This window comes from Lepidochelys olivacea (genome assembly GCF_965140295.1).
Source record: "Lepidochelys olivacea isolate rLepOli2 genome assembly, chromosome: 6".
NCBI lineage: Eukaryota > Metazoa > Chordata > Testudines > Cheloniidae > Lepidochelys > Lepidochelys olivacea.
The window spans coordinates 238873-263080 of record NC_140416.1 but is presented as its reverse complement, the minus strand read 5'-3'; the positions used below and the strand labels follow the sequence as shown (position 1 = coordinate 263080).

Here is a 24208-nt window from a genome sequence, read left to right as displayed (position 1 = left end):
CCCCGTTCCCCTCCGCGGGGTCCCCCCCGAGCTGCCCACCCCGGAGAACCAGGCAGCTGCCGGCTCCCCGCAGCCCGGGCTGAGAGCGACCTGGGGATGAGCGTGGAGCCAGGTCCCCCAGGCCGAATACCGAGATACACCCAGCTCCGGGCAGACGGAGCCCCCAGCCTGGCGGCCTGGGCTGAGGCGGAGTTGCTGTAACGCGAGCTGTGACAAAAACGGCAGCAGGCCGCACACCAGAGCTGGGCGCAGTCAGGGAGGCTGGAGAGAGGTCAGAGGTGGAGCCGGCTGCATAGCCCGTGCCAAGGGGCCCGGCTGGGGCTCGCCACACAGCTCTGGGTAACACAGGTTTGCTAAACGCGCTCCCTGCCCTCCAAGTCAAACGCCACCTCAATGCACCCCCAGATCTGTGGGGCGACAGCTCCGTGCACGCCCCCCGCCCGGCTCCAGATCTCCCAGCCAAACCCCTGAGCCGCAGCAGCCCTTCAGGCACAGAGACGTAGGGGGGGGGCCTGGATTTTATTAAAAAAAACAAACAGAAGAGAAAAAACCAAAAGGGAGCAGGGAAAGGGGGCTTGGGGGGGCTCTGGGGTGGGGGAGGGGATTGGGGGGTCCTGGGGGCAGGAATTAGGGGTGGGAGGAAGGGAACGGGGGAGGAGATTGGGGGTTCTGGGGGGCTCTGGGGTGGGAGGAGGGGAGTGGGGGGTCAGGGAGGGGAACTGGGGGTCCTGGGGGTGGGGATCGTGGGTAGGGGGAGGAGTTTGGGGGTGCTGGGGGAGGGGATCAGGGGGTCCTGGGGGACGGGGTGCTGGGGGGAGCTAAGCGAAGCAGAGGGAGAAGGCCCGGTAGCTGAAGTTGGTGAAGACGTCGACTTTGTGGCTGCTCCCAGCGGCCGTCAGCACCTGGGGGGGACAGATCAATTCGGGGGGGGGGGGGGAGTCAGTGGGGCCAGGACCCTGGGGTCCCCTTTGGAGCTGGATTAGCTTCATTGGAGTCCCTGCCCCAGAGCCCCCCTCTTCCCAGCCCCCTGCCCTCCCCCCGACTAGATGCCTGACTCTACTCGAAGCCCCCCCAGTTAGGTACCTTCCCCTCACTCCAATTCCAGCCCCTTCCCCAGCTCCAGGCCCCGCCTCTCTCCCAGCCCCTCCCACCTCCCAGCTCCTCCCCCACTCCTCTTCCAGCCCCCCCATGTGCGTGGGGCGCCCCCTACCTTGTGCTCAGGGGAGCGCTCGTTGACACAGAGCGAGTGGACGGAGCGGGGCGTGCAGGGGATCTGAGCCCTGATTTCCCCACTGATCTGCAGGTGGTTGATGGCCGGGCTGTGCCCTGCGGAGAGGATCTGGGGGGCAGAGACGGGGCGGGGGGGTTAGTGAGAGACCTCGGGAGATAACGGAGGGAAAGAACCAATGAACGTGCGGGGCCTGGAACGAGTGGCGGGATGGGAATAGAAGGAGAGAGGAGAGAAGAGAAAAGACGGGACTAGACTGAATGACGAGAGCATTAAAAAGAACCAACAAACGAAAGGGGGAACGGGACAAAGAGGGAAAAAGCCGCAAGGAATGAACGAAAAGGCAAACGAACAAAGAGACGAACACAGGAACAGAGCGGCTGGACAGGAACAGAAGAAAAGAACGTCAGACATCAAATGAAGAAACGAGAGAGAGAAGGAACGGGGAAAAAAGAGTGAAAAAGTGACCTGGGGGCTAGAACGACAAAAGGAAGGAAGGTAGGGCTAGAACAAAGGACTGACTAAAAAAGCGAACAAATGAACAAGCAGAGGACTGGCACAAATGAAGAGGGCAAGAAAAAGAACGAATGTAAAAAGAAAGAAGGAAGGGAGTAATAGAAAGAAAACAATGAACAAACCAACAGGAGAACAGAACGAATGGGGAAAAAGTAAATACAAACATGGAGGAAGAGAAGGAAAGGAGGAAAAACAGAACGCAGGCGTGAATGAACGGAGAAGAGAATGAATGAAGAGAACAAGAGAAAGAAGGAACCAAAACAAACGGAGAAAAGAACGAAAGAATGAACGAAGAGGGAAATAGACATAAGAACGGCCAGACTGGGTCAGATCAAAGGTCCATCTAGCCCAGTGTCCCGTCTGCCAACAGTGGCCAGTGCCAGGCGCCCCAGAGGGAGGAAGGAAGGAAGAAGGCAAGAGAAAGAAAGAACGAAAAGAAAAATGAAGACAAACGAATGGGAAAAGAACAAACGAAGGAAGAACCCCAGTGACGAATGAACGATAAAAGAGAAGCAAAGAAGGAAAAAAGAGCGAACGGACAGGAAACGGAACAAATGGAGGAACAGGACGGAAGGATGGATGAACGAATGAATGCTAGAAAGAATGAATAAAACAAACGAAGGAATAAATCAGGGAACAGAAAGAGGGAAGAAAACGCGTGAATGAAGCAGTCAAACGAACGAATGAACCGGGGAGCAGAACGACTGAATGAAAAGCGCGAACGAACCCGCAGGGCAACAGGAAGAACCAACGAACGGGGGAAGAAAACGAAAGAAGGAAGGAAGGATCGCCCACTGGGTGAAAGAACAAACGCCCCCCCGAAGTGCCCCCCACCTGCCCACCCGGGGGAAGGACGCGATGCCCACCCAAGCGTGTGCCAGGAAGAGGCCGGACCGGAGGGGAGGAGACACGGAGGAGCCCGGGCCTGGCGCAGGCCGAGGGGTGCAGGCCGGGGGGCACTCACCAGGTCCTGGTAGAACATGACGTGCTGCTGGCAGTGGGGCAGGGGGAAGACCGTGGTGGGGGTCACGGAGCGCAAGTGCCAGAGGGTGAGCGCCGGGCCCCCCCCGCACACCTGGGGGAGAGACGGGGTCAGACGCCGCAGGGACCCCCAATAGCCCTGCTCCCCCCGCACCCCATGAGCCTCGGCGTCTCAGGCCAACCCCTCGCAGCCAGCTGGGAGGGGGAGACTGCTACCGGGCCCAGCGCGTCCCCGGAGCCCCCCAGCCGGGCGCCACGGGGCGGGGTGCGTCCCCGGAGCCCCCCGGCCGGGCGCCACGGGGCGGGGTGCGTCCCCGGAGCCCCCCGGCCGGGCGCCACGGGGCGGGGTGCGTCCCCGGAGCCCCCCGGCCGGGCGCCACGGGGCGGGGTGCGTCCCCGGAGCCCCCCGGCCGGGCGCCACGGGGCGGGGTGCGTCCCCGGAGCCCCCCGGCCGGGCGCCACGGGGCGGGGTGCGTCCCAGCAGATCCCTAGCCCCACAGCTCAGGAGACGGCGACTTTACCACCCCAGGTGCAGCGGGGGGGGGGCCCCCAAACCAGAGCCCCCAGCGCCCCCTGCTGGGAACTCACGCACCATCCAGTCACAGTCTGTTGCCAGGCAACGGATCCACTTCCCGAGCTGGGGCCGGCTGCATTCCTGGGGGAGGGGAACGAGGGCCCGTTATGGGGGGAGCAGTGGGGGCTGGTGGGTCAGAGCTGGGGGGTCTGGGAGCCAGGACTCCTGGGTTCTCTCCCCAGCTCTGGGAAGGGAATGGGGGCTGGTGGGTCAGAGCAGGGGGGGCTGGGAGCCAGGACTCCTGGGTTCTCTCCCCTGCTTTGGGAGGGGAGTGGGGGCTGGTCGGTTAGAGCTGGGGGGTCTGGGAGCCAGGACTTCTGGGTTCTCTCCCTGGCTCTGGGAGGGGAGTGGGGGCTGGTGGGTTAGAGCAGGGGGGGCTAGGAGCTAGGACTCCTGGGTTCTGTCCCCAGCTCTGGGAGGGGAGTGGTGGCTGGTGGGTTAGCGCAGGGGGGGCTGGGAGCCAGGACTCCTGGGTTCTCTCCCCGGCTCCGGGAGGGGAGTGGGGGCTGGTGGGTTAGCGCGGGGGGGGCTGGGAGCCAGGTTCTCTCCCCGGCTCTGGGAGGGGAGTGGGGGCTGGTGGGTTAGAGCAGGGGGGTCTGGGAGCCAGGACTCCTGGGTTCTCTCTCCGGCTCCGGGAGAGGAGTGGGGGCTGGTGGGTTAAAGCAGGGGGGGGCTGGGAGCCAGGTTCTCTCCCCAGCTCTGGGAGGGGAGTGGGGGCTGGTGGTTAGAGCTGGGGGACGGGGGGAGCTGTCGTTACCTCGTATTTGTGCACTTCGATGAGCTGGACCTGGGCCCCGGTGCGTAGATCTGCGACACAGAGAGCTCGGTGTGGGGGGGGGCAGGGCCTCCTTCCCCCCCCCCCCCCCCCAGTCATCACCTGCCCCGGCAGAGAGACAGTGGCGGGATGGGCCATTCTCACCGCTCAGCCGGGGGCAGGGGGGCACATGGACGGGTCCCTGCACATCCCGGAGGACATGGATGGCCCCAGGCTCCGAGCCACCCCCTCCCCCGGCCCACGGGCCCGCCCGAGGGCTCAGGATGGGGCCAGGGTGTCAGGACGGCGGCGCCGTGGGGGTCCTCCGGCTCCTCACCCCACATGCGCACGGTGCCGTCCTCGCTGCCCGACAGGCACTCCTGGGCCTGGTCCCGCAGCGCCAGGCAGTGGACGTAGTCACTGTGCCCCCGAAACTCCTGCTGGGGAGACAGGGAGAGAGAGTGGGCAGGGGGGCACGGACAGATGGGGTGGATGGGGATGGACTGACAGAGAGGGGGAGGGGACAGACAGACGAGGACAGACAGACGGGAAGACGGGGATGGACAGACGGGAGGACAGGCACACACAGAGGGGGACAGACAGACGGGAGGACGGGGACGGGAGAACGGGAGGATGGGGACAGGAGGACGGGGACGGACAGACGGGAGGACGGGGACAGAAGGACGGGCACACACAGACGGGGACGGACAGACGAGAGGACAGGCACACACAGACGGGGACGGACAGACGAGAGGACAGGGACAGGAAGACGAGGACGGACAGACGGGAGGACGGGCACACACAGACGGGGACGGGAGAACGGGAACGGACAGACAGGAGGACGGGGACAGAAGGACGGGCACACACAGATGGGGACGGACAGACAGGAGGACGGGGACAGAAGGACGGGGACGGACAGACGAGAGGACAGGGACGGGAGGACGAGGACGGACAGATGGGAGGACGGGGACAGAAGGACGGGCACACACAGACGAGGACGGACAGACAGGAGGACGGGGACGGGAGAACGGGAGGACGGGGACAGGCGGACGGGGACGGACAGACGAGAGGACAGGGACAGGAGGACGAGGACGGACAGACGGGAGGACGGGGACAGGAGGACAAGGACGGACAGACGGGAGGACGGGGACGGACAGACGGGGACGGACAGACGGGAGGACGGGGACGGGAGGACGAGGACGGACAGACGGGAGGACGGGGACAGGAGGACAAGGACGGACAGACGGGAGGACGGGGACGGGAGGACGGGGATGGACAGACGGGAGGACGCGAAAAGGAGGACGGGGATGGACAGATGGGAGGACAGGCACACACAGACGGGGACAGACAGACGGGAGGACGGGGACAGGAGGACGAGGACAGACAGATGGGGACGGACAGATGGGAGGACGGGGACAGGAGGACAAGGACGGACAGACGGAAGGACGGGGACGGGAGGACGGGGACGGACAGACGGGAGGACGGGGATGGACAGATGGGAGGACAGGCACACACAGACGGGGACAGACAGACGGGAGGAAGGGGACAGGAGGACAGGGACGGGAGAACGGGAGGACGGGCACACACAGACGGGGACGGACAGACGAGAGGACGGGGACAGAAGGACGGGGACGGACAGACGAGAGGACAGGGACAGGAGGACAAGGACGGACAGACGGGAGGATGGGGACAGACAGACGAGAGGACGGGGACAGGAGGACAAGGACGGACAGACGGAAGGACGGGGATGGGAGGACGGGGACGGACAGACAGGAGGACGCGAAAAGGAGGACGGGGATGGACAGATGGGAGGACAGGCACACACAGACGGGGACAGACAGACGGGAGGACGGGGACAGGAGGACAGGGACGGGAGAATGGGAGGACGGGCACACACAGACGGGGACGGACAGACGAGAGGACGGGGACAGAAGGACGGGGACGGACAGACGAGAGGACGGGGACAGAAGGACAAGGACGGACAGACGGGAGGACGGGGACAGACAGACGCTACCCTCCCGTTTCAGTGCGTTCCGGCCCATTTCCCCAGCAGTGACCGAGGGGGGGGCTCCCCCTGGTGGCCCACCCCTGCACCCACAGGCTCCCATGGCCCCCCCAGCTCCACGGTGACCCCCCCACACTCACGGTGAAGGCGCCGGACTCCAGGTCCATGGCGTGCACGGCGCAGTCGCCCCCGGCCAGCAGGAGGCTGTTATCCTGCGGGGGAAGGGCAGAGAGACAGCAGGTAAGGGGGGTCTGGGGGACCGAGGGGTGCCCCCCCTTCCCACAATGCACGGCGGCTCACCTTGGGGTTCAGCTGCAGGCTGTTGATCTCAGGCACCTCCAGGCTGCTCCTGGCACAGGAGAGAGAGCGGGAGTGTGAAAGCGAAGGGGGTGGGGGCAGGGGGACGGGGGGGCTCACCTGTACGGGGGTCTGCGGCTCCAGGCTTCCTTGCACCCCTGCCAGGGAGAGAGGCGGCGTTAGGAGGGACCCAGGCGTCCAGGGCGGGAGAGGCGGCGTTAGCAGGGACCCAGGCGTCCGGGGCGGGAATAGGCGGCGTTAGGAGGGACCCAGGCGTCCGGGGCGGGAATAGGCGGCGTTAGGAGGGACCCAGGAGCCCGGGGCGGGAATAGGCGGCGTTAGCAGGGACCCAGGAGCCCGGGGCGGGAATAGGCGGCGTTAGGATGGACCCAGGCGTCCGGGGCGGGAATAGGTGGCGTTAGGAGGGACCCAGGCGTCCGGGGCGGGAATAGGCGGCGTTAGGAGGGACCCAGGCGTCCGGGGCGGGAATAGGCGGCGTTAGGAGGGACCCAGGCGTCCGGGGCGGGAATAGGCGGCGTTAGGAGGGACCCAGGCGTCCGGGGCGGGAATAGGCGGCGTTAGGAGGGACCCAGGAGCCCGGGGCGGGAATAGGCGGCGTTAGCAGGGACCCAGGAGCCCGGGGCGGGAATAGGCGGCGTTAGGATGGACCCAGGCGTCCGGGGCGGGAATAGGTGGCGTTAGGAGGGACCCAGGAGCCCGGGGCGGGAATAGGCGGCGTTAGGAGGGACCCAGGCGTCCGGGGCGGGAATAGGCGGCGTTAGGAGGGACCCAGGAGCCCGGGGCGGGAATAGGTGGCGTTAGCAGGGACCCAGGAGCCCGGGGCGGGAGAGGCGGCCTCAGCAGGGACCCAGGCGTCCGGGACACGTGGGGGAGGGCAGCGGCACGTCTCACCTTCTTGACGATGTCGCTCCAGTTCCAGGCCTTGAGCTCGCCGTTACCGGAACTCAGCAGCTGCCGCTCGGTGGAGACCATGGCGTAGACCGGCCCGTCGTGGGCTGCGGAGGGGAGCAAGGCGGGCGTCAGCCCCGGGGCAGGGCATCTGGGGGACGCCCCAGCTGGGGCAGCTGGATTCGGTGCGTGATGGGAGCTCCCTGGCATGACCGGGTGCTGTGCGTTCCGGGAGCTCCCCAGCTTGGTGCAATGCATTCTGGGACCCCTTGGCTTGGCAACAGTGGGCACGACGCATCCCAGGTTGGCGCAAGTGGCCCCAGTGCATGCTGGGAACCCTCCCTCACTCCCCCACCCGCGAGAGGCACCTACCTGTGAAGGACACCACCGGCTTCTTGCTCTCCTCCTTGGCTTCGGAGCTCAGCGCCGCCGAGAGGCTGGGGGGGAGCAGAGGGGGGTGAGCGGAGGGGAGCAGCCCCAGGAGGGGCAGGGGGTGACGGGGGCAGGCCGGGGGTTACCTGAAGATGGCGATCTCCCCATAGTTGTTCCCAGCTGCCAGGTACTTGCCGCAGGGCGAGACGCTCTGGGAGAAAACGGTCATATGCAGCAGCTCCAGCGCGCGCTGGGCATCCCTCTGGGGGCGGGAGGGCGACATGTTAGGGGGTCAACTACTGGGACATGTATTCCCAGCATGCACCGGGCCGGGTCGCGCCAACCCGGGGGGGCTCCCAGCACGCACCGGGCCGGGTCGCGCCAACCCGGGGGGGCTCCCAGCACGCACCGGGCCGCGCCAACCTGGGGGGTCCCAGCCCGCACCAGGGCCGGGTCGCGCCAACACGGGGGGCTCCCAGCATGCACCGGGCCGGGTCGCGCCAACCCGGGGGGTCCCAGCCCGCGCCAGGGCCGGGTCGCGCCAACCCGGAGGGCTCCCAGCATGCACCGGGCCGGGTCGCGCCAACCCGGGGGGCTCCCAGCATGCACCGGGCCGGGTCGCGCCAACCCGGGGGGCTCCCAGCATGCACCGGGCCGGGTCGCGCCAACCCGGGGGGCTCCCAGCCTGCACCGGGCCGGGTCGCGCCAACCCGGGGGGCTCCCAGCCTGCACCGGGCCGGGTCGCGCCAACCCGGGGGGGGTCCCAGCATGCACCGGGCCGGGTCGCGCCAACCCGGGGGGCTCTCAGCCTGCACCGGGCCGGGTCGCGCCAACCCGGGGGGCTCCCAGCCTGCCCTGGGGCCGGGTCGCGCCAACCCGGGGGGCTCCCAGCCTGCACCGGGCCGGGTCGCGCCAACCCGGGGGGCTCCCAGCCTGCACCGGGCCGGGTCGCGCCAACCCGGGGGGCTCCCAGCCTGCACCGGGCCGGGTCGCGCCAACCCGGGGGGCTCCCAGCCTGCACCGGGCCGGGTCGCGCCAACCCGGGGGGCTCCCAGCCTGCACCGGGCCGGGTCGCGCCAACCCGGGGGCTCCCAGCATGCACCGGGCCGGGTCGCGCCAACCCGGGGGCTCCCAGCCTGCACCGGGCCGGGTCGCGCCAACCCGGGGGGCTCCCAGCCTGCTGGGGCCGGGTCGCGCCAATCCGGGGGGCTCCCAGCCTGCTGGGGCCGGGTCGCGCCAATCCAGGGGGCTCCCAGCCTGCACCGGGCCGGGTCGCGCCAACCCGGGGGGCTCCCAGCCTGCACCGGGCCGGGTCGCGCCAACCCGGGGGGCTCCCAGCCTGCACCGGGCCGGGTTGCGCCAACCCGGGGGGCTCCCAGCCTGCCCTGGGGCCGGGTCGCGCCAACCCGGGGGGCTCCCAGCCTGCCCTGGGGCCGGGTCGCGCCAACCCGGGGGGCTCCCAGCCTGCACCGGGCCGGGTCGCGCCAACCCGGGGGGGCTCCCAGCCTGCACCGGGCCGGGTCGCGCCAACCCGGGGGGCTCCCAGCCTGCTGGGGCCGGGTCGCGCCAATCCGGGGGGCTCCCAGCCTGCTGGGGCCGGGTCGCGCCAATCCGGGGGGCTCCCAGCCTGCACCGGGCCGGGTCGCGCCAACCCGGGGGGCTCCCAGCCTGCACCGGGCCGGGTCGCGCCAACCCGGGGGGCTCCCAGCCTGCACCGGGCCGGGTCGCGCCAACCCGGGGGCTCCCAGCATGCACCGGGCCGGGTCGCGCCAACCCAGGGGGCTCCCAGCCTGCACCGGGCCGGGTCGCGCCAACCCGGGGGGCTCCCAGCCTGCTGGGGCCGGGTCGCGCCAATCCGGGGGGCTCCCAGCCTGCTGGGGCCGGGTCGCGCCAATCCGGGGGGCTCCCAGCCTGCTGGGGCCGGGTCGCGCCAATCCGGGGGGCTCCCAGCATGCACCGGGCCGGGTCGCGCCAACCCGGGGGGCTCCCAGCCTGCACCGGGCCGGGTCGCGCCAATCCGGGGGCTCCCAGCCTGCACCGGGCCGGGTCGCGCCAACCCGGGGGGCTCCCAGCCTGCACCGGGCCGGGTCGCGCCAACCCGGGGGGCTCCCAGCCTGCACCGGGCCGGGTCGCGCCAACCCAGGGGGCTCCCAGCCTGCTGGGGCCGGGTCGCGCCAATCCGGGGGCTCCCAGCCTGCTGGGGCCGGGTCGCGCCAACCCGGGGGGCTCCCAACATGCACCGGGCCGGGTCGCGCCAATCCGGGGGCTCCCAGCATGCACCGGGCCGGGTCGCGCCAACCCGGGGGACTCCCAGCCTGCACCGGGCCGGGTCGCGCCAACCCGGGGGGCTCCCAGCCTGCACCGGGCCGGGTCGCGCCAACCCGGGGGGCTCCCAGCCTGCACCGGGCCGGGTCGCGCCAACCCGGGGGGCTCCCAGCATGCACCGGGGCCGGGTCGCGCCAACCCGGGGGGCTCCCAGCCTGCACCGGGCCGGGTCGCGCCAACCCGGGGGGCTCCCAGCCTGCACCGGGCCGGGTCGCGCCAACCCGGGGGGCTCCCAGCCTGCACCGGGCCGGGTCGCGCCAACCCGGGGGGCTCCCAGCATGCACCGGGGCCGGGTCGCGCCAACCCGGGGGGCTCCCAGCCTGCACCGGGCCGGGTCGCGCCAACCCGGGGGGCTCCCAGCCTGCACCGGGCCGGGTCGCGCCAACCCGGGGGGCTCCCAGCCTGCACCGGGCCGGGTCGCGCCAACCTGGGGAGCTCCCAGCCTGCCCTGGGTCCGGGTCGCGCCAATCCGGGGGCTCCCAGGGAGCCCCACGCCCGGTGCATGCTGGGATTGCCTCCCCCCGTCCTCTGCCTGTGCTGCGGCTGCAGTTACCTCCCCAGGTGCCATGAGGCCTCCTCACACAACGTGCCTCCGCGTCGCGCTACTCTGACGTCGTCACTCCGCGTCTCCCCCGGCCGAGGACTACAGCTCCCAGCAGGCTGCGCGGGCCCGCCCGGAGCGGCTCGGGCAGCGAGCGCGCGCGACGCCCGATGGGAAATGGAGTCCCCACGCGCCGGACGGTCTCGTCCCAGCAGAAGGCCAAGGACTACATTTCCCAGTAGGCCCCGCGCCGCCGCAGTCCATTGGCCCGCTCCTCTCACGTGATGGGGGAGGCTGCGCACGCATCCCGGAGGAAGGTGGTGGCGGAGAATCCTGAGGACGCTGAGGCGGGGGGGAGGGGAGTAAGAAAAAGGACCCCGGTCGGTGCGAAAAAAATCTCTGTCAGGTCCGTACCGCGCATGCGTCGAACCCCACCCAATCGCTGCCCCCATCGCGAGACGAACGGTGGAAGCCACGCGCCGAGGTGCCAACCGCTACACCTGGGGTCGCTCTGCGCATGCGCGCGGGCTGACTTCGGCCTGTGGCGCGCCCCCGGAACTGCAGCCCCGCCCCCTGCGTCTAGCCACGCCCCCTTTCGAGGGCCCGCCCCATCTCTTCAGGGGGTTGTGGGTGGGTGCAATGCATGCTGGGAGCCCCCCGGCTCCACGTGACCCCCCCGGTGCATGCTGGGAGCCCCCCCGGCTCCACGTGACCTCCCCGGTGCATGCTGGGAGCCCCCTGGCCCGGCGTGACCTCCCCAGTGCATGCTGGGAGCCCCCCGGCCCCGTGAGGCCCGGCGCAGTGCATGCTGGGAGCCCCCCCGTCTCCATGTGACCTCACCGGTGCATGCTGGGAGCCCCCCCGGCCCCACGAGACCCGGCGCAGTGCATGCTGGGAGCCCCCCCCCCGGCCCGGCGTGACCCCCCCGGTGCATGCTGGGAGCCCCCCCGGCTCCACGTGACCCCCCCCGGTGCATGCTGGGAGCCCCTGGCCCAGCGTGGTCCCCCCGGTGCATGCTGGGAGCCCCTGGCCCGGCGTGATCCCCCCCGGTGCATGCTGGGAGCCCCCCCCGCCCCGCGTGACCCCCCCGGTGCATGCTGGGAGCCCCCGGCCCCGCGTGACCCCCCTGGTGCATGCTGGGAGCCCCCCCGGCCCGGCGTGACCCCCCCGGTGCATGCTGGGAGCCCCTGGCCCGGTGTGGCCCGGCGCGGTGCATGCTGGGAGCCCCTGGCCCGGCGTGGCCCCCCCCGGTGCATGCTGGGAGCCCCTGGCCCTGCGTGACCCCCCCGGTGCATGCTGGGAGCCCCTGGCCCTGCGTGACCCCCCTGGTGCATGCTGGGAGCCCCCCCGGCCCGGCGTGACCCCCCCGGTGCATGCTGGGAGCCCCTGGCCCGGTGTGGCCCGGCGCGGTGCATGCTGGGAGCCCCTGGCCCGGCGTGGCCCCCCCCCGGTGCATGCTGGGAGCCCCTGGCCCTGCGTGACCCCCCCGGTGCATGCTGGGAGCCCCTGGCCCGGCGTGGCCCCCCCCGGTGCATGCTGGGAGCCCCTGGCCCGGCGTGGTCCCCCCGGTGCATGCTGGGAGCCCCTGGCCCTGCGTGACCCCCCCCTGTGCATGCTGGGAGCCCAGCAGCTCAGTCCCTCTGGCGCCCTGCGCCTTGGGAGCCGGCCGAGCCCGTCAGCCTGGGCGTGTCTGCCGCCCTGTCAGGGATCCCTCCCCCACTCTGAACTCTCGGGGACCCGCATGAAAACCCCCTAAGCTTATTCTTACCAGCCCGGGTTAAAACTTCCCCAAGGCACAAACTATTTTACCTTTTCCCCTCGGACTTCATGGCTGCCACCACCAAGCGTCTAACAGATACATAGCCGGGAAAGAGCCCGCTTGGAAACGGCTTTCCCCCCAAATCCTCCCCAGACCCGACACCCCCTTTCCTGGGGAAGGCGTGATAAAAATCCTCACCAATTTGCATCGGTGACCACAGACCCAAACCCTTGGATCTTAAGAATAGGGAAAAATCAATCAGGATCTTAAAAGAAGAATTTTAATTGAAGAAAAGGTAAAAGAATCACCTGTGTAAACTCAGGCCGGTAAATACTTTACCGGGTAATCAGATTCAAAACACAGAGAGTCCCTCTAGGCAAAACCTTAAGTGACAAAAAGACAGAAAAACAGGAATCTCCATTCCATTCAGCACAGCCTATTTTAGCAGCCATTTAAAGAAATCAGAATCTAACGCGTCTCTAGCTAGATTACTGCCTCAGTTCTCAGACTCCATTCCTGTTCTGTCCCCGGCAAAAGCCTCCCACAGACAGAGAGACCCTTTGTTTCCCCCCCCCTCCAGCTTTGAAAGTATCTGGTCTCCTCATGGGTCATTGTGGTCAGGTGCCCGCGAGGTTATTCTAGCTTCTTACCCCTTTACAGGTGAGAGGGTTTCCCTCTGGCCAGGAGGGATTTTAAAGGGGTTTACCCTTCCCTTGATATTTATGACAGCGTGTAACTCTCCCTTGTCTCTCCAGGCGATGACCCGCGGATGGGTCCCCAACCCTGGCAGCTGGGGGCGGCGGTGACCTCGAGCCCCATCACTGCCCCTTCCTAGGGGGGCGGACATGGGCTGGAGCCGCCGCCCGTGGCTGGGCTCCCCCCGCTGCACGGCCCCGACCCCTGACTGGAGGCAGGAGGTGCCCCGCAGAATGCCCTGGGCCGCTCGGGATCAGGGGCTGGTCAGCTTCACCGGCACGGCACTGCCATGGTGAGCGTATGCGGGGGCTGCTGGGACTGAAAGAGCTGGGACGGGGCGCTGGGACCCCCTGATTTTGACTCTCTCCTCCTGTTTCAGCATCCGCCAGCTGCCCCACGTGGCGTCGCTGGCCCTGAAACGCCGCCTGGAGAAGGAAGAGCAGTGAGTATGGGGGAGGTGACATCAATGGGGGAGGCCTGGGGGTCCCCCCTTATATTGGCCTTCATCCCCCTTCCTGGTTAAACCCTGCCTGGTTCCTCACCACAGCCTGGCTGCAGTGCATGCTGGGGGATCCCTAGTTTGGCAGGACCGGGGGCGGGACTTCCTGAGAGCTCCCCCGGTTGGCATGAGCAGGGGCAGTGCCTGCTGGGAGGCCGCTCTCTTGGCGTAACTCAGTGCAATGCATTCTGGGAGGCTCCTGGCCTCATGTGACTAGGCGCAGTGCAGCCCAGGAGACCCGTTACCAGCTTTGCCCGTTACTTTGGGGTTCACTCATTTATTAGGGTTACCCTTGGGGAGGGGGGTTGTGTACAGCTATCAACGTGCTGCTTGTGTCCCTTGTGTTCTCATACGGAGCTCTGCTTCTCCCTGCTGCACGTCCCCTCCCAACGGCGTGATCCTGCAGGACCTCGGTTCCCTAGGGCTGTAAAAACACCGTGAAAACACACCCACACCCCCACCCCACCCCAAGTGGACCAGGTTAATCAGCACTTTCACATCACAATTGTTCTGGCCGCAACCCACTGGCTGAGCAAACCCCAGGGGATTTGGGGGCATTGCAGGGATCTTTAGCTTAGGGACGAGGAGCCTTGCTGCAGAGCGAATGCGGAACCAAAAAAAACCCCACGAGGGGGAGACGGAGACGTAACCGGCTTAACCATGAAAGTTATTTATTGCCAGGTAATAACCACCGGGGAACCAAACCAAACCGTGATCATCTTAAATCCAGATTATAAAAGTCAGATTTAGAAAACTCTATCTGATCACACACGTCAGGGTCAGGGGGCTGCACCTAGAGAGCGAGAGAGCTGGGTTCTCACCACTCCGTGAAGCTGGAGTCGATTGGGGGTCCCAGGGGGCGGTGGTAGCTGAGGGTCTGGAGTGCTGGGGTCCCAGTGGACCTGCTGCAGAGTTTGGATCCAGTTAGCAGAGCATGGGCTGGAGCGTGGGTCGGGGTTTTGTAGGGGAAGAACAGTGGTTCAAGGGAGATGCTCGATTTGTTTATGGGCAGACGGATGGCTCAAGGGAGGATCCCAAAGTTGTTTTGCTCATGACAACAGGAGCTGAGCTTCCTGGCTGTGGGCGCTGTTCCCTGGAGGGAGCTCACAATGCAGTTAGGGAGCGTCACCATTTTGGATACCAATAAAGGATTCATGACTAGAATTGCTCTGATCACCACTGAGCTGAGGGCGTGGAGGCGGGGGTTCATTAACATCTGGGGCAGAGATCCCCCATCATGCCGTGCTGCCCTGCTTTTCTGCTCCCAGAGTTCCCTGCGGTCCTTGCCTTGGAATCTCCATTCTGTAGGCTGATGGAGATGCCTCCTTGTCCCATCTTCCATGCAGATGAGGCTAGGGGGGTTTCCCTATTCCTGTCCCCCTTAGCCTGGGGTTTAGGGGTGTCTCCCACAGCCTTTCCATTGCTTTTTGTACGTCTTTCTTCTGGTGCAGATTTGGTTCAAGCAAAGGCTGGGGCGGGAAGGTCTTTCGTGAGTCAGCCAGGCTGGGCCCTGCCCCCGGTTCCCCAAGAACACAGAGCTGCTAGGTGGCTCCCCAGCTTGGCGTAAGGTGGTGCAATGGCTTCTGGGAGCTCTCCAGCTTGGCTGGACTGGTCACGCGGGCGCTTAGGCACGCAAGGCTCGGCACGACCGTGCGCAATGCATGCTGGGAACCCCCGTCTCGCTGCAAGTGGGCACACAGCAGCCCAAGAGCCCCCCAGCTTGGCGCGACCGAGCGCAGTGCATTGTGGGAGCTCCCCTTTCCCTCCCCACCCGCTGCAGGCAGCCCGGCCCAAAGCAGTTCCTGTCGGAGGAGAAGATGGCGGCCCGCTTCAACACGCTGAGCCTGGAGAACGACCACGTCTACAGCGGCAACGGGTTCCCCGCCCGGGGCCCGGCGCCCGACCCGGCCTGGCCGCAGTGGGTGCAGGATTACGCCCGCTGCCGGCAGCCGGAGCAGAGGTACCCGGGGCGCACCATGGGCAGCAGGGCGGGGGAGCATCGTGCTGGGGGGAACGGGGGACTCGCCCCAGAGGTGGCTGCATCTCAGCGCTGTGTGTTCCCCCCCCAGGCTGCCCCCGGCTGGAGGGAGCGAGGACGCCGGCGGGGCGGAGGCCGAGGAGGGCAGCGTGGTGCTGGAGGGGGAGTTCAGCATGGCCGACTGCACTCCCCTCAGCCTGGCAGAGCCGGGCCTCCTACAGTACCTGTGAGTATTGCCCCATGGAGGGGCAGGAGGGGGCAGGGAGGGGCTGGCGTTATCTAACTTCCGTCTCCTTCCCCTGCCCCAGGAACCCCGCGACGGAGCTGGTGCTGTGGACCCCCCCGGGTAGCCAGGTGCCCCACTCCATCCGGACCCTCATGCTGCCCCCCAGCGCCCTAGCTGCCCCCCCGCTGCTCTCCCCAGGCCGGGGGCAGGGGGTGCGGCCGGAGGAGATGGAGCTGTGATGCAGGACCGTTCCCCATCCCAGCTGGGGAGACGCTGGGTATGGACTCACCCCAGACAGACCCACAGGGGCTGGACGCACCCTGTCGCCAGCGCAGCGAGCTTCCCCGCAGCAGTGCCCCGAGCTGGGGCGTCCCCACCACTGCGACCACAAGATGAACTGTACTGAAGTTTGTGCGCCTCGCCCGCTGCCCGGGAGTCAATAAAGGAGGAGAGAGCCCTGAGGCTGGGGAGGTCTGGAATGTTTTGGGGGCTGCCCCCCCCCCCACGGGGAGGGGGAATTTTGGAGGAGTCCCCTCTCTCCCTGCTGGAGGGACCAGCCCCCCTGGGGAAAGATTTCTCGCCCCAGGCAGAGGGTGGGGACAGCGTTTCTCCCCCGGCCTGGGAGTTCAAAGCAGGTGAGGCGCTCGAAAGGGGTTTGCAACCCCCCAGCCAGGAATAGTCCCCTCTCCCGGCAACGCTGCGAGCTTCCCCCAACAGTGCCCCCAGCCAGTGACTACACAGCCTGCTGCTGTGAGCTTCCCTCTAGAGGTGCCCCCAGCCAGACACTCCCCCAACACCGGCCCACCCCCAGCGCTGTGCCTTGCCTCAGTGGCTGCCCTGCTGGTGAGTTCTCCCTCCCCCACCCACTGTCCACCCCCCAGCACTGTGCCCTGCCTCAGTGCCCCTCACCGGCGAGTTCTCCCCCAGACTGTCCGCCCCCTGGCGCAGTGAGCTTCCTCACCACAGTGGCCCCGGCCCTTGGCTGAATCCAGTTTCCGTTTCCCTGCTCAGGGTGAGGGGACCATCCACACAGATCCCTCGCTGGCCACCGTCTCCCCCCAGAGCAGGTCTGACCCAAAGCAGAATGGCGAAGTGTAAACGTCCTGAATCTGAATTAACTGGGTTCCTCTTAAGGGGAGGGTGTTCCGGGGCCCCCCAGCCTCACGCCGCCCTCAGAGAGTCATAACTGGCTAGCGCCAGGGGAAACCGAGGCACGCACAGTGAGGAACAGAGCCCGGGAGTCTTGGCTCTGAGCCAGGAGAGAACCCAGGCGTCCAGGCTAAGCAAGCAGGCTTCTTTTCATACCTAAACTGTCTTTATTAAAGAAACACTTGTTTTCGTGGCTAGGGCGGGGTTAGGGTCAGTTCACCCCCCCGGGGCGGGGCCAGATTATTGCACAGTTATTAGGGGGCCAGCCCCACACCCCACCCTGTTCCAGTGCTGGGGTGAACCCACTTCCAAGCTCCCCTTATTGCCCCCAGGAGGGGGCTCCAGGGCTGCACCCCACGACTGAACTGCCTCCTTTTGCTCCCAGTGCGGGGGCTGCCCCCCACTGCTGAGCTCCCCCACCCCACTCCTAGTGGGGCGGGAACTCAGAGCCGGGCAGCAAACCCCAGATTTGATCCCAGAGGGGGCAGCTCTCGGAAAAGAGGGGTGAACCCCATCTTGTTCCCAGTGACGGGGCCATATCCCCACATGCTCCCAGAGTGTGGGGTGCAAGGAGGGGGTTTGGGGTGCTTACTGCCCCCCATTTCCTACATGCTGCCTTTCCAGTGCTCAAGAGGGTTGGAGTGCATAGGGGCACTTGGGGGGGCCTGCGCTGGGGAGATTTGGGGTCCCCTGTGGGAGAATGGAGAGCTGGAGCAGGGAGACACCCCCAAACAAATGAGGGCATGGGGGAATATGGGGGGGTGGAGCAGCAACTCCCATGTGTTCCCCCACTCCAGAGTTGTGGGACCCTGCTGCGTTCAGCACCAGAAAGAGGCATCTTCCCTTTCACAGTGGGGTGGAGAGATAGGGATGGGGGGCAGATTGGGGGGCAGGAGGAAAGTTGGGGGCCCAGGACCCCCCCAGGGCAGGACAGTCTCCTCTAGTCCCCTTTCGCTCTGTTCCTTCCACCATCCCCCCACTCCCACCAGCCCCCCAGGCTCCAGCCAACCCCCACCGTCCCCCCTCTCCAGACCCCCCATCCCACAGCCGCAATGGCCAGGAGTCCCCCGGGGCAGGGGGGCGGATACCCCCCCCATACACACACAGTCCATCCCTGCCCCAGGGGGGTGGGGGCAGGGGCTCAGCTCCCCCCAGGTTTTGGGGGGCCCCATCCCTCAGCAGCATTTCTTGACGGGAGGCTTTTTCTTGGGCCTGTTGATCTTCACCACCTCGGGGTGCTGCAGCCGGGCCAGGTTCTCCTGCTTGGTGCGGAGCACCATGGCCGTCACCGCATTGAACATCTGGGGGGCGGGGCAAAAGGGTGGTGAGCTTCCCCGCAGCAGTGCCCCCGGCCCGATCCCCCCACCCAGCGCCACGAGCTTCCCCACAGGGCTTCCCTTGGCCAAGGTCAGATTCCTGCAGCCTCTCCTCCCTCCTCTCCCCATGGTGCTAGGAGCTTCCTGGCAACTCCCCCCACGCACACACAGTGCTGCGAGCTTCCCCACAGCAGTGCCCCTACCAGCTTCCCTCCCTGCCCCCTGCAGGGCTGCAAACTTCCTCCCAGCAGTGTCCCAGGCCGAGGCAAACTGCCCGGCAGCCCCATCCCCCCTTTCCCGGAATGGGGCTGGGAGCTTCCCAGCAACAGTGTCCCAGCCATGGACTGTTCCTGCACCCCACCCCCCATCCCGAGACACACACACAGTGCTGCGAGCTTCCCTTCAGCAGTGTCCCCAGTCTGGCTTGCCCCCCCCGCCGCGCTGCGAGCTTCCCCACAGCAGTGCCAGTACCTCCTCGACGTTGAGGTTCTCCTTGGCGCTGGTCTCAAAGAGCCGCACCCCCATCTGCTCGCTGAAGCGCCGGGCGTCGGCCGTCTCCACCTGCTTCCGGGAGGGGTCCTCGCACTTGTTCCCCACTGTGGGGAAAGAGGGGGGAGGGTCAGGCACAGGGGAATGGGCCCCAAGGGGTTAACCCAGAGTCCCCTGGGGTAGCGGGATGGGGGCAAGGGGACACATCCCCTTGGGGAGGGCAGTTCTGGGGGAGCTGAGGGGGGCCCCAGACTCACCCAGCACCTTGCAGACACTGTGGGGGAAGGGGGACCCTGGGGGGATGAGGGGGGCCCCAGCCTCCCCCAGCACCTTGCAGACGCTGCGGGGGAAAGGGGACCCCAGGGGGATGGGGGGGCCCCAGCCTCCCCCGGCACCTTGCAGATGCTGCGGGGGAAAGGGGACCCCAGGGGGTTTGAGGGGGGCCCCAGACTCACCCAGCACCTTGCAGACACTGCGGGGGAGGGGGGACCCCAGGGGGTTTGAGGGGGGCCCCAGCCTCCCCCAGCACCTTGCAGACGCTGCGGGGGAAGGGGGGCCCCAGGGGGTTTGAGGGGGGCCCCAGCCTCCCCCAGCACCTTGCAGACGCTGCGGGGGAAGGGGGGCCCCAGGGGGTTTATGGGGGGCCCCAGACTCCCCCAACACCTTGCAGACGCTGCGGGGGAAGGGGGGACCCCAGGGGGTTTGAGGGGGGCCCCAGACTCCCCCGGCACCTTGCAGACGCTGTGGGGGAAGGGGGACCCCAGGGAGTTTGAGGGGGGCCCCAGACTCACCCAGCACCTTGCAGACACTGCGGGGGAGGGGGGACCCCAGGGGGTTTGAGGGGGGCCCCAGCCTCACCCGGCACCTTGCAGACGCTGCGGGGGAAGGGGGGCCCCAGGGGGTTTGAGGGGGGCCCCAGACTCCCCCGGCACCTTGCAGACGCTGCGGGGGAAGGGGGACTCCAGACTCACCCAGCACCTTGCAGACGCTGTCGCAATTCTGCCCAATCTCGTGCAGCCAGCGCTTGACGTTGACGAAGGATTCGGGGTTCGTCACGTCATAGACGACGATGACACCGTGGGTGTTACGGTAATACCTGCCCAGGGGCGTGGGGGGACGAGACAAGCCATGGGACCCAGGCATCCGAGTAATCAACAAGCCCCCACGCCCCTCCCAGAGCCGGGGAGAGAACCCAGGAGTCCTGCCTCCCAGCCCCCCCTGCTCTAACCCAACAGACCCCCAGTCCCCTCCCAGAGCTGAGAAGAGAACCCAGGAGTCCTGGCTCCCGCCCCCCCCCCCCACTCTAACCACTGACCCCCTCCCCTCCCCACCCCAGATGGGACCCAGGCGTCCGGCTCACGTGGAGGTGATGGTGCGGAATCGCTCCTGCCCGGCCGTGTCCCAGATCTGCAGCTTGACCCGCTCGCCGTTGATCACCAGGGTCCGGATTTTGAAATCCACACCGATGGTGGTGATGTAACTGCCTGCCGGGGGGGGGGCGGGGGGGCAGAGGAGCCGGTGGGGGGACGAGGGAAAGGAGAAAGGAAGGAGTGGGCCGGGCGGGACAGAGATGGAGGGGAAGAGAGAGGAACCAGGAAGGGGAGGGAGCCGGGAAGGAGAAAAGGGAGGAAAGGTGAAAAGGGAGGAAGAGACGAGTGATGCATCCAGCCGATGGGGTCACGGGGCTCTGTGACGATCCCCCCGAGACACCCCCAGACCCAACAGTGCCCCTCCCAGTGGGGTCCGTCCCAGGGAGGGGGGCTCGGAGCCAGGAGTGCAGTCGCTCCAGCCCAGATGTGAACCCCTGGGGACCACCCCAAGCACCCGGAGGGAAGGGACCCCCCCAGAACCACACGGCCCATGGGGGGGCAGAAGGAGGATTTGGGGACTGGGGTGAAGTGGGGAGAGGAATTGGGAGGCCAGAGGAGTTTGGGGGGCAGTGAGGGAAGGAGGCTGGGGACCTGTGGGGGGGTTGGAAGAGGGGGCAGCCAGGCTGTGGGGGGGGGGGTACTTACCGGAGAATGTGTTATCTGCAAACCGCAGGAGGAGGCTGCTCTTCCCCACCCCTGTGGGGAGAAAGGGCTGGTTAGGGGGAGCAGCCGGGACCCCCCGCCCCCCAACGTTGGTCCCAGAGCGACCTGCCGCACCCACAACACAAACAGACGTGAACCACTCCCTCCCAGAGCCACCCGGGGTGTTTACCCACCGAGCGTCACCCTCACCCCACCACCTGGAGAGAACCCAGGAGTCCTGGCTCCCTGCTCCCTGCCCCCCCCCGGCTATAACCACCAGACCCCACTCTCCTCCCCGAGCCAGGGAGAGAAGCCAGGAGTCCTGGCTCCCAGCCCCCGTTATAACCACTAGACCCCACTCCCCTCCCCGAGCCAGGGAGGGAACCCAGGAGTCCTGGCTCCCAGCCCCGCTTGCCCTAACCCACCAGATCCCACTCCCCTCCCAGAGCCGGGGAGAGAACCCAGGAGTCCTGGCTCCCAGCCCCCCCCCCCCCGCTATAACCACCAGACCCCTCTCCCCTCCCCGAGCCAGGGAGGGAACCCAGGAGTCCTGGCTCCCTGGCTCCCAGCCCCGCTTGCCCTAACCCACCAGATCCCACTCCCCTCCCAGAGCCGGGGAGAGAATCCAGGAGTCCTGGCTCCCAGGCGCCCCCCCCCCCAATAACCACCAGACCCCTCTCCCCTCCCAGAGCCGGGGAGAGAACCCAGGAGTCCTGGCTCTGGGCCTGTCTCGGGCCCATAGGGGGTGCCCAGCTGCTCTGGAGGCAGGGGGTGGGTGGCGCTGGGACTAACTGGACTGAAGGGAACAGCTGCCTTGCCGGGTGGGGAGAAACCGGGACAGGACACAGGCATCCGGGGCAGCTCCGCTCGCTCCGTTACAAACCTCACCCCGAGGGCAGGCCGGGCAGGGCAGGGCACCGGCTGAGATCTGGGGGTTCTCCCCCCCCCCGATCTGCCCCCCAAAATAATCTCTGCCCCCCACTATAGGTGTGGTCTGCACAACTCCCAGGACACACCCCAGAGGGGCACAGAGAGAGTAGGTAGAAAGAGGAGGACTGAAAAAGGGGGGACGAGAAACCCCACCCCACCTCTGTGTTATACAGGGGTTGATCTCAATGCATTTCAACCCCCGGGGGTTGGGTCTATTTACCCCGCTGCACTCATGGGGAAACTGAGGCACAGATGCGCAGGGAATTGTTCAAGTTCACAGAACTGGGAATAGAACTCCCAGCCCCCCCTGCTCTAACCCACCAGCCCCCACTCCCCTCCCAGAGCCGGGGAGAGAACCCAGGAGTCCGGGCTCCCAGCCCCCCCTGCTCTAACCCACCAGCCCCCACTCCCCTCCCAGAGCCGGGGAGAGAACCCAGGAGTCCGGGCTCCCAGCCCCCCCTGCTCTAACCCACCAGCCCCCACTCCCCTCCCAGAGCCGGGGAGAGAACCCAGGAGTCCGGGCTCCCAGCCCCGCCTGTTCTAACCCACCAGCCCCCACTCCCCTCTCAGAGCCGGGGAGAGAACCCAGGAGTCCGGGCTCCCAGCCCCGCCTGTTCTAACCCACCAGCCCCCGCTCCCCTCCCAGAGCCGGGGAGAGAACCCAGGAGTCCGGGCTCCCAGCCCCCCCTGCTCTAACCCCTAGGCCGCAGGGCGGGTGGCAGAGAACAGGCCGAAGGGGAAAGCGCAGCGGGGTGCAGAGCGGGGAGCAAGGGGAGGGAAGAGGCGCGGGGGGGAGAAGAGAAGGGGGGCAGCGCGGGGGGGGGGGGACGGGGGGAAGGAGACAGGCCGGACAGAAGAGAAATGACCCAGAGGAGACGGAAGAGGGAGGGTAGGGGAGGGGTGGGGGGAAGAGGGACCAGGGCCAGGAGAGGAAGAACATGGAGGGAGGGAAACTTAGGAAGGGGGAGGGGGGGAAGAGAAGGATGGGGGGCGGAAATCTTCCCCAGGGGGCGCCAGGAAGCGGGGGGGGGGCGAAGAGAAGCTGGAACAAAGGAAGGAAACAGAGACACGAAGCGGGGAAGGGACTTGGAGAGAGGGAGCGAGGGAAAGGAAAGAAGGAGGCAGACGGGGGGTGGGGGGGGCCCAGGGGAAAGGGGCCCGGGGGGGGGCAGGGAACACACCATGGGGGAGGCAGGGGAAGGGGGTCCCGGGGACAGGAGGTCCCGGGGAAAGCGGGGTCGGCAGGGGAAGGGGGTGCCGGGAAAGCGGGGAGGGAGGGGGAAGGGGGGGTCGGCGGGGGAAGGGGGTCCCGGGGAAGGGGGGACGCGCCAGGCCCGGCCCCTACCCGAGTCCCCGATGATGAGCAGCTTGAAGAGATGGTCATAGTCCTTGCCAGCCATTCGCCTGCCGGTCCCTCCCTCCGCCTGCCCGGTCCGGTCCGGTCCGGTCCCTCCCTCCGCCGGTCCGGTCCTGCCCGGCGCCCCCGGGCTGCGGGGGTTCAAAGTCCCGGCCCCCGGGAGCTGCCTGGGCGCAAGGGGCCTCTGCTCAGGGGGTCATGGCTTGGGGGGGGCGCCTCTCCCGGGGGGTCCCCTAATCCCGGGCCCCCGGCTGCAGGAAGGAGGGGGCGGGCAGAGCCGGGTGCGGACGGGAATCGGGCCCCCCAGAAACCCCCCTTTTCCAGCGGCGTCCGCGGCCCGGCGGTGGGTGGACCCGGGATCAGCTGACCCAGAACCTCCCTTCCTGCGGCCTCGGCCCGGGCCGGCTGGGCTGGGAAGGGGCGGGGCCTGATGGGGGCGGGGCCAAGTGCCCCCCCTCCTCCCTGGACACGCCCAGTCCGGCTGATAGTCCCTGCCCCCTCCCCCGGAGCCCCAAACACCCACGCTGCCACCCCTATGCACCCCTCCCCCCAGCACCCCAAATCCCCACCCCCCAGACCTCCTCCCCTGCACCCCCAAACACCCACCCCTCCCCTATGCACCCCAAATCCCCACCCTCCAGACCTCCTCCCCTGCACCCCAAACACTACCCCACCCCAATGCACCCCTCCCCCAGCATCCCAAATCCACACACCTCCTCCCCTGCACCCCCAAACACCCGCCCCTCCCCTATGCACCCCAAATCCCCACCCTCCAGACCTCCTCCCCTGCACCCCAAACACTACCCCACCCCAATGCACCCCTCCCCCAGCATCCCAAATCCACACAACTCCTCTCCTGCACCCCCAAACATCCCCCACCCTCATGCACCCCACCCCCTGCACCTCCAAACACCCACTCCACCACTATGAACCTCACGCTCCAAATCCCCACCCCCCCGGGCCCCTCCCCCAGATTGGGGGCCCCCCAGGCTGAGCCCCATAGATGGTCAGGTCCACCCCTCCCAGAGATGGAGTCACCCCCCACTCTGTCCCCTTGCTGCACAGGAAATGGGTTCCTTCTTCCCCATCCCCCCAGATGCCCCCCTTCATCAGCCCCCAAGAAGATGGCTCCCCCGACTCTCACGCACACTCAGTCCCTATCCTCCAGTTGATCTCCCCCAAAATCTGGGGTCCCCCCTCCCACAGCCCATTCCCTGTGTGCGGGGGAGGGTGTCTGGGCTGCATTTGTCCATCTGTCTGTCTGGGCCCCATTCCTCCACCCGGAAAGGACATTC

General features: G+C 67.5%; 3 protein-coding genes across 9 annotated transcripts; 1 reads left to right on the top strand and 2 right to left on the bottom strand.

The window, feature by feature from the left end:
• Positions 1 to 748: 748 nt before the first annotated feature.
• Positions 749 to 11035, bottom strand: THOC6 (THO complex subunit 6). Of its 3 annotated transcripts, none has more exons than XM_084632493.1 (13): positions 10917 to 11035; positions 7783 to 7898; positions 7637 to 7701; positions 7268 to 7371; positions 6476 to 6513; positions 6359 to 6407; positions 6199 to 6270; positions 4391 to 4493; positions 4057 to 4106; positions 3318 to 3380; positions 2709 to 2819; positions 1211 to 1339; positions 749 to 902 (listed from the first exon to the last, which is right to left on the bottom strand). In XM_084632493.1, the coding sequence occupies exons 1-13, from the start codon at positions 11019 to 11021 to the stop codon at positions 819 to 821; spliced, it is 1089 nt and encodes a 362-aa protein (XP_084488619.1). In that variant the 5' UTR covers positions 11022 to 11035; the 3' UTR covers positions 749 to 818. The 3 variants fall into 3 exon arrangements, with proteins under 3 accessions (XP_084488619.1, XP_084488620.1, XP_084488621.1); XM_084632494.1 differs by having other exon boundaries at positions 4391 to 4490; XM_084632495.1 differs by lacking the exon at positions 10917 to 11035 and adding an exon at positions 10515 to 10664.
• HCFC1R1 (host cell factor C1 regulator 1) lies at positions 10786 to 16121 on the top strand. Of its 4 annotated transcripts, none has more exons than XM_084632496.1 (6): positions 10786 to 10908; positions 13017 to 13249; positions 13337 to 13399; positions 15237 to 15416; positions 15526 to 15660; positions 15743 to 16121. In XM_084632496.1, the coding sequence occupies exons 2-6, from the start codon at positions 13107 to 13109 to the stop codon at positions 15897 to 15899; spliced, it is 678 nt and encodes a 225-aa protein (XP_084488622.1). In that variant the 5' UTR covers positions 10786 to 10908; positions 13017 to 13106; the 3' UTR covers positions 15900 to 16121. The 4 variants fall into 4 exon arrangements, with proteins under 4 accessions (XP_084488622.1, XP_084488623.1, XP_084488624.1 ...); XM_084632497.1 differs by having other exon boundaries at positions 10862 to 10986; XM_084632498.1 differs by lacking the exon at positions 10786 to 10908 and adding an exon at positions 12052 to 12556.
• Positions 16122 to 17831: 1710 nt separating this feature from the next.
• LOC311522913 (ras-related protein Rab-35-like) lies at positions 17832 to 23329 on the bottom strand. 2 transcript variants are annotated; one of them, XM_084632491.1, is made up of 6 exons: positions 22902 to 23329; positions 20630 to 20680; positions 19975 to 20098; positions 19586 to 19710; positions 18597 to 18721; positions 17832 to 18110 (listed from the first exon to the last, which is right to left on the bottom strand). In XM_084632491.1, the coding sequence occupies exons 1-6, from the start codon at positions 22954 to 22956 to the stop codon at positions 17985 to 17987; spliced, it is 606 nt and encodes a 201-aa protein (XP_084488617.1). In that variant the 5' UTR covers positions 22957 to 23329; the 3' UTR covers positions 17832 to 17984. The 2 variants fall into 2 exon arrangements, with proteins under 2 accessions (XP_084488617.1, XP_084488618.1); XM_084632492.1 differs by lacking the exon at positions 22902 to 23329 and adding an exon at positions 21445 to 21493.
• Between the last annotated feature and the right edge of the window lie 879 nt (positions 23330 to 24208).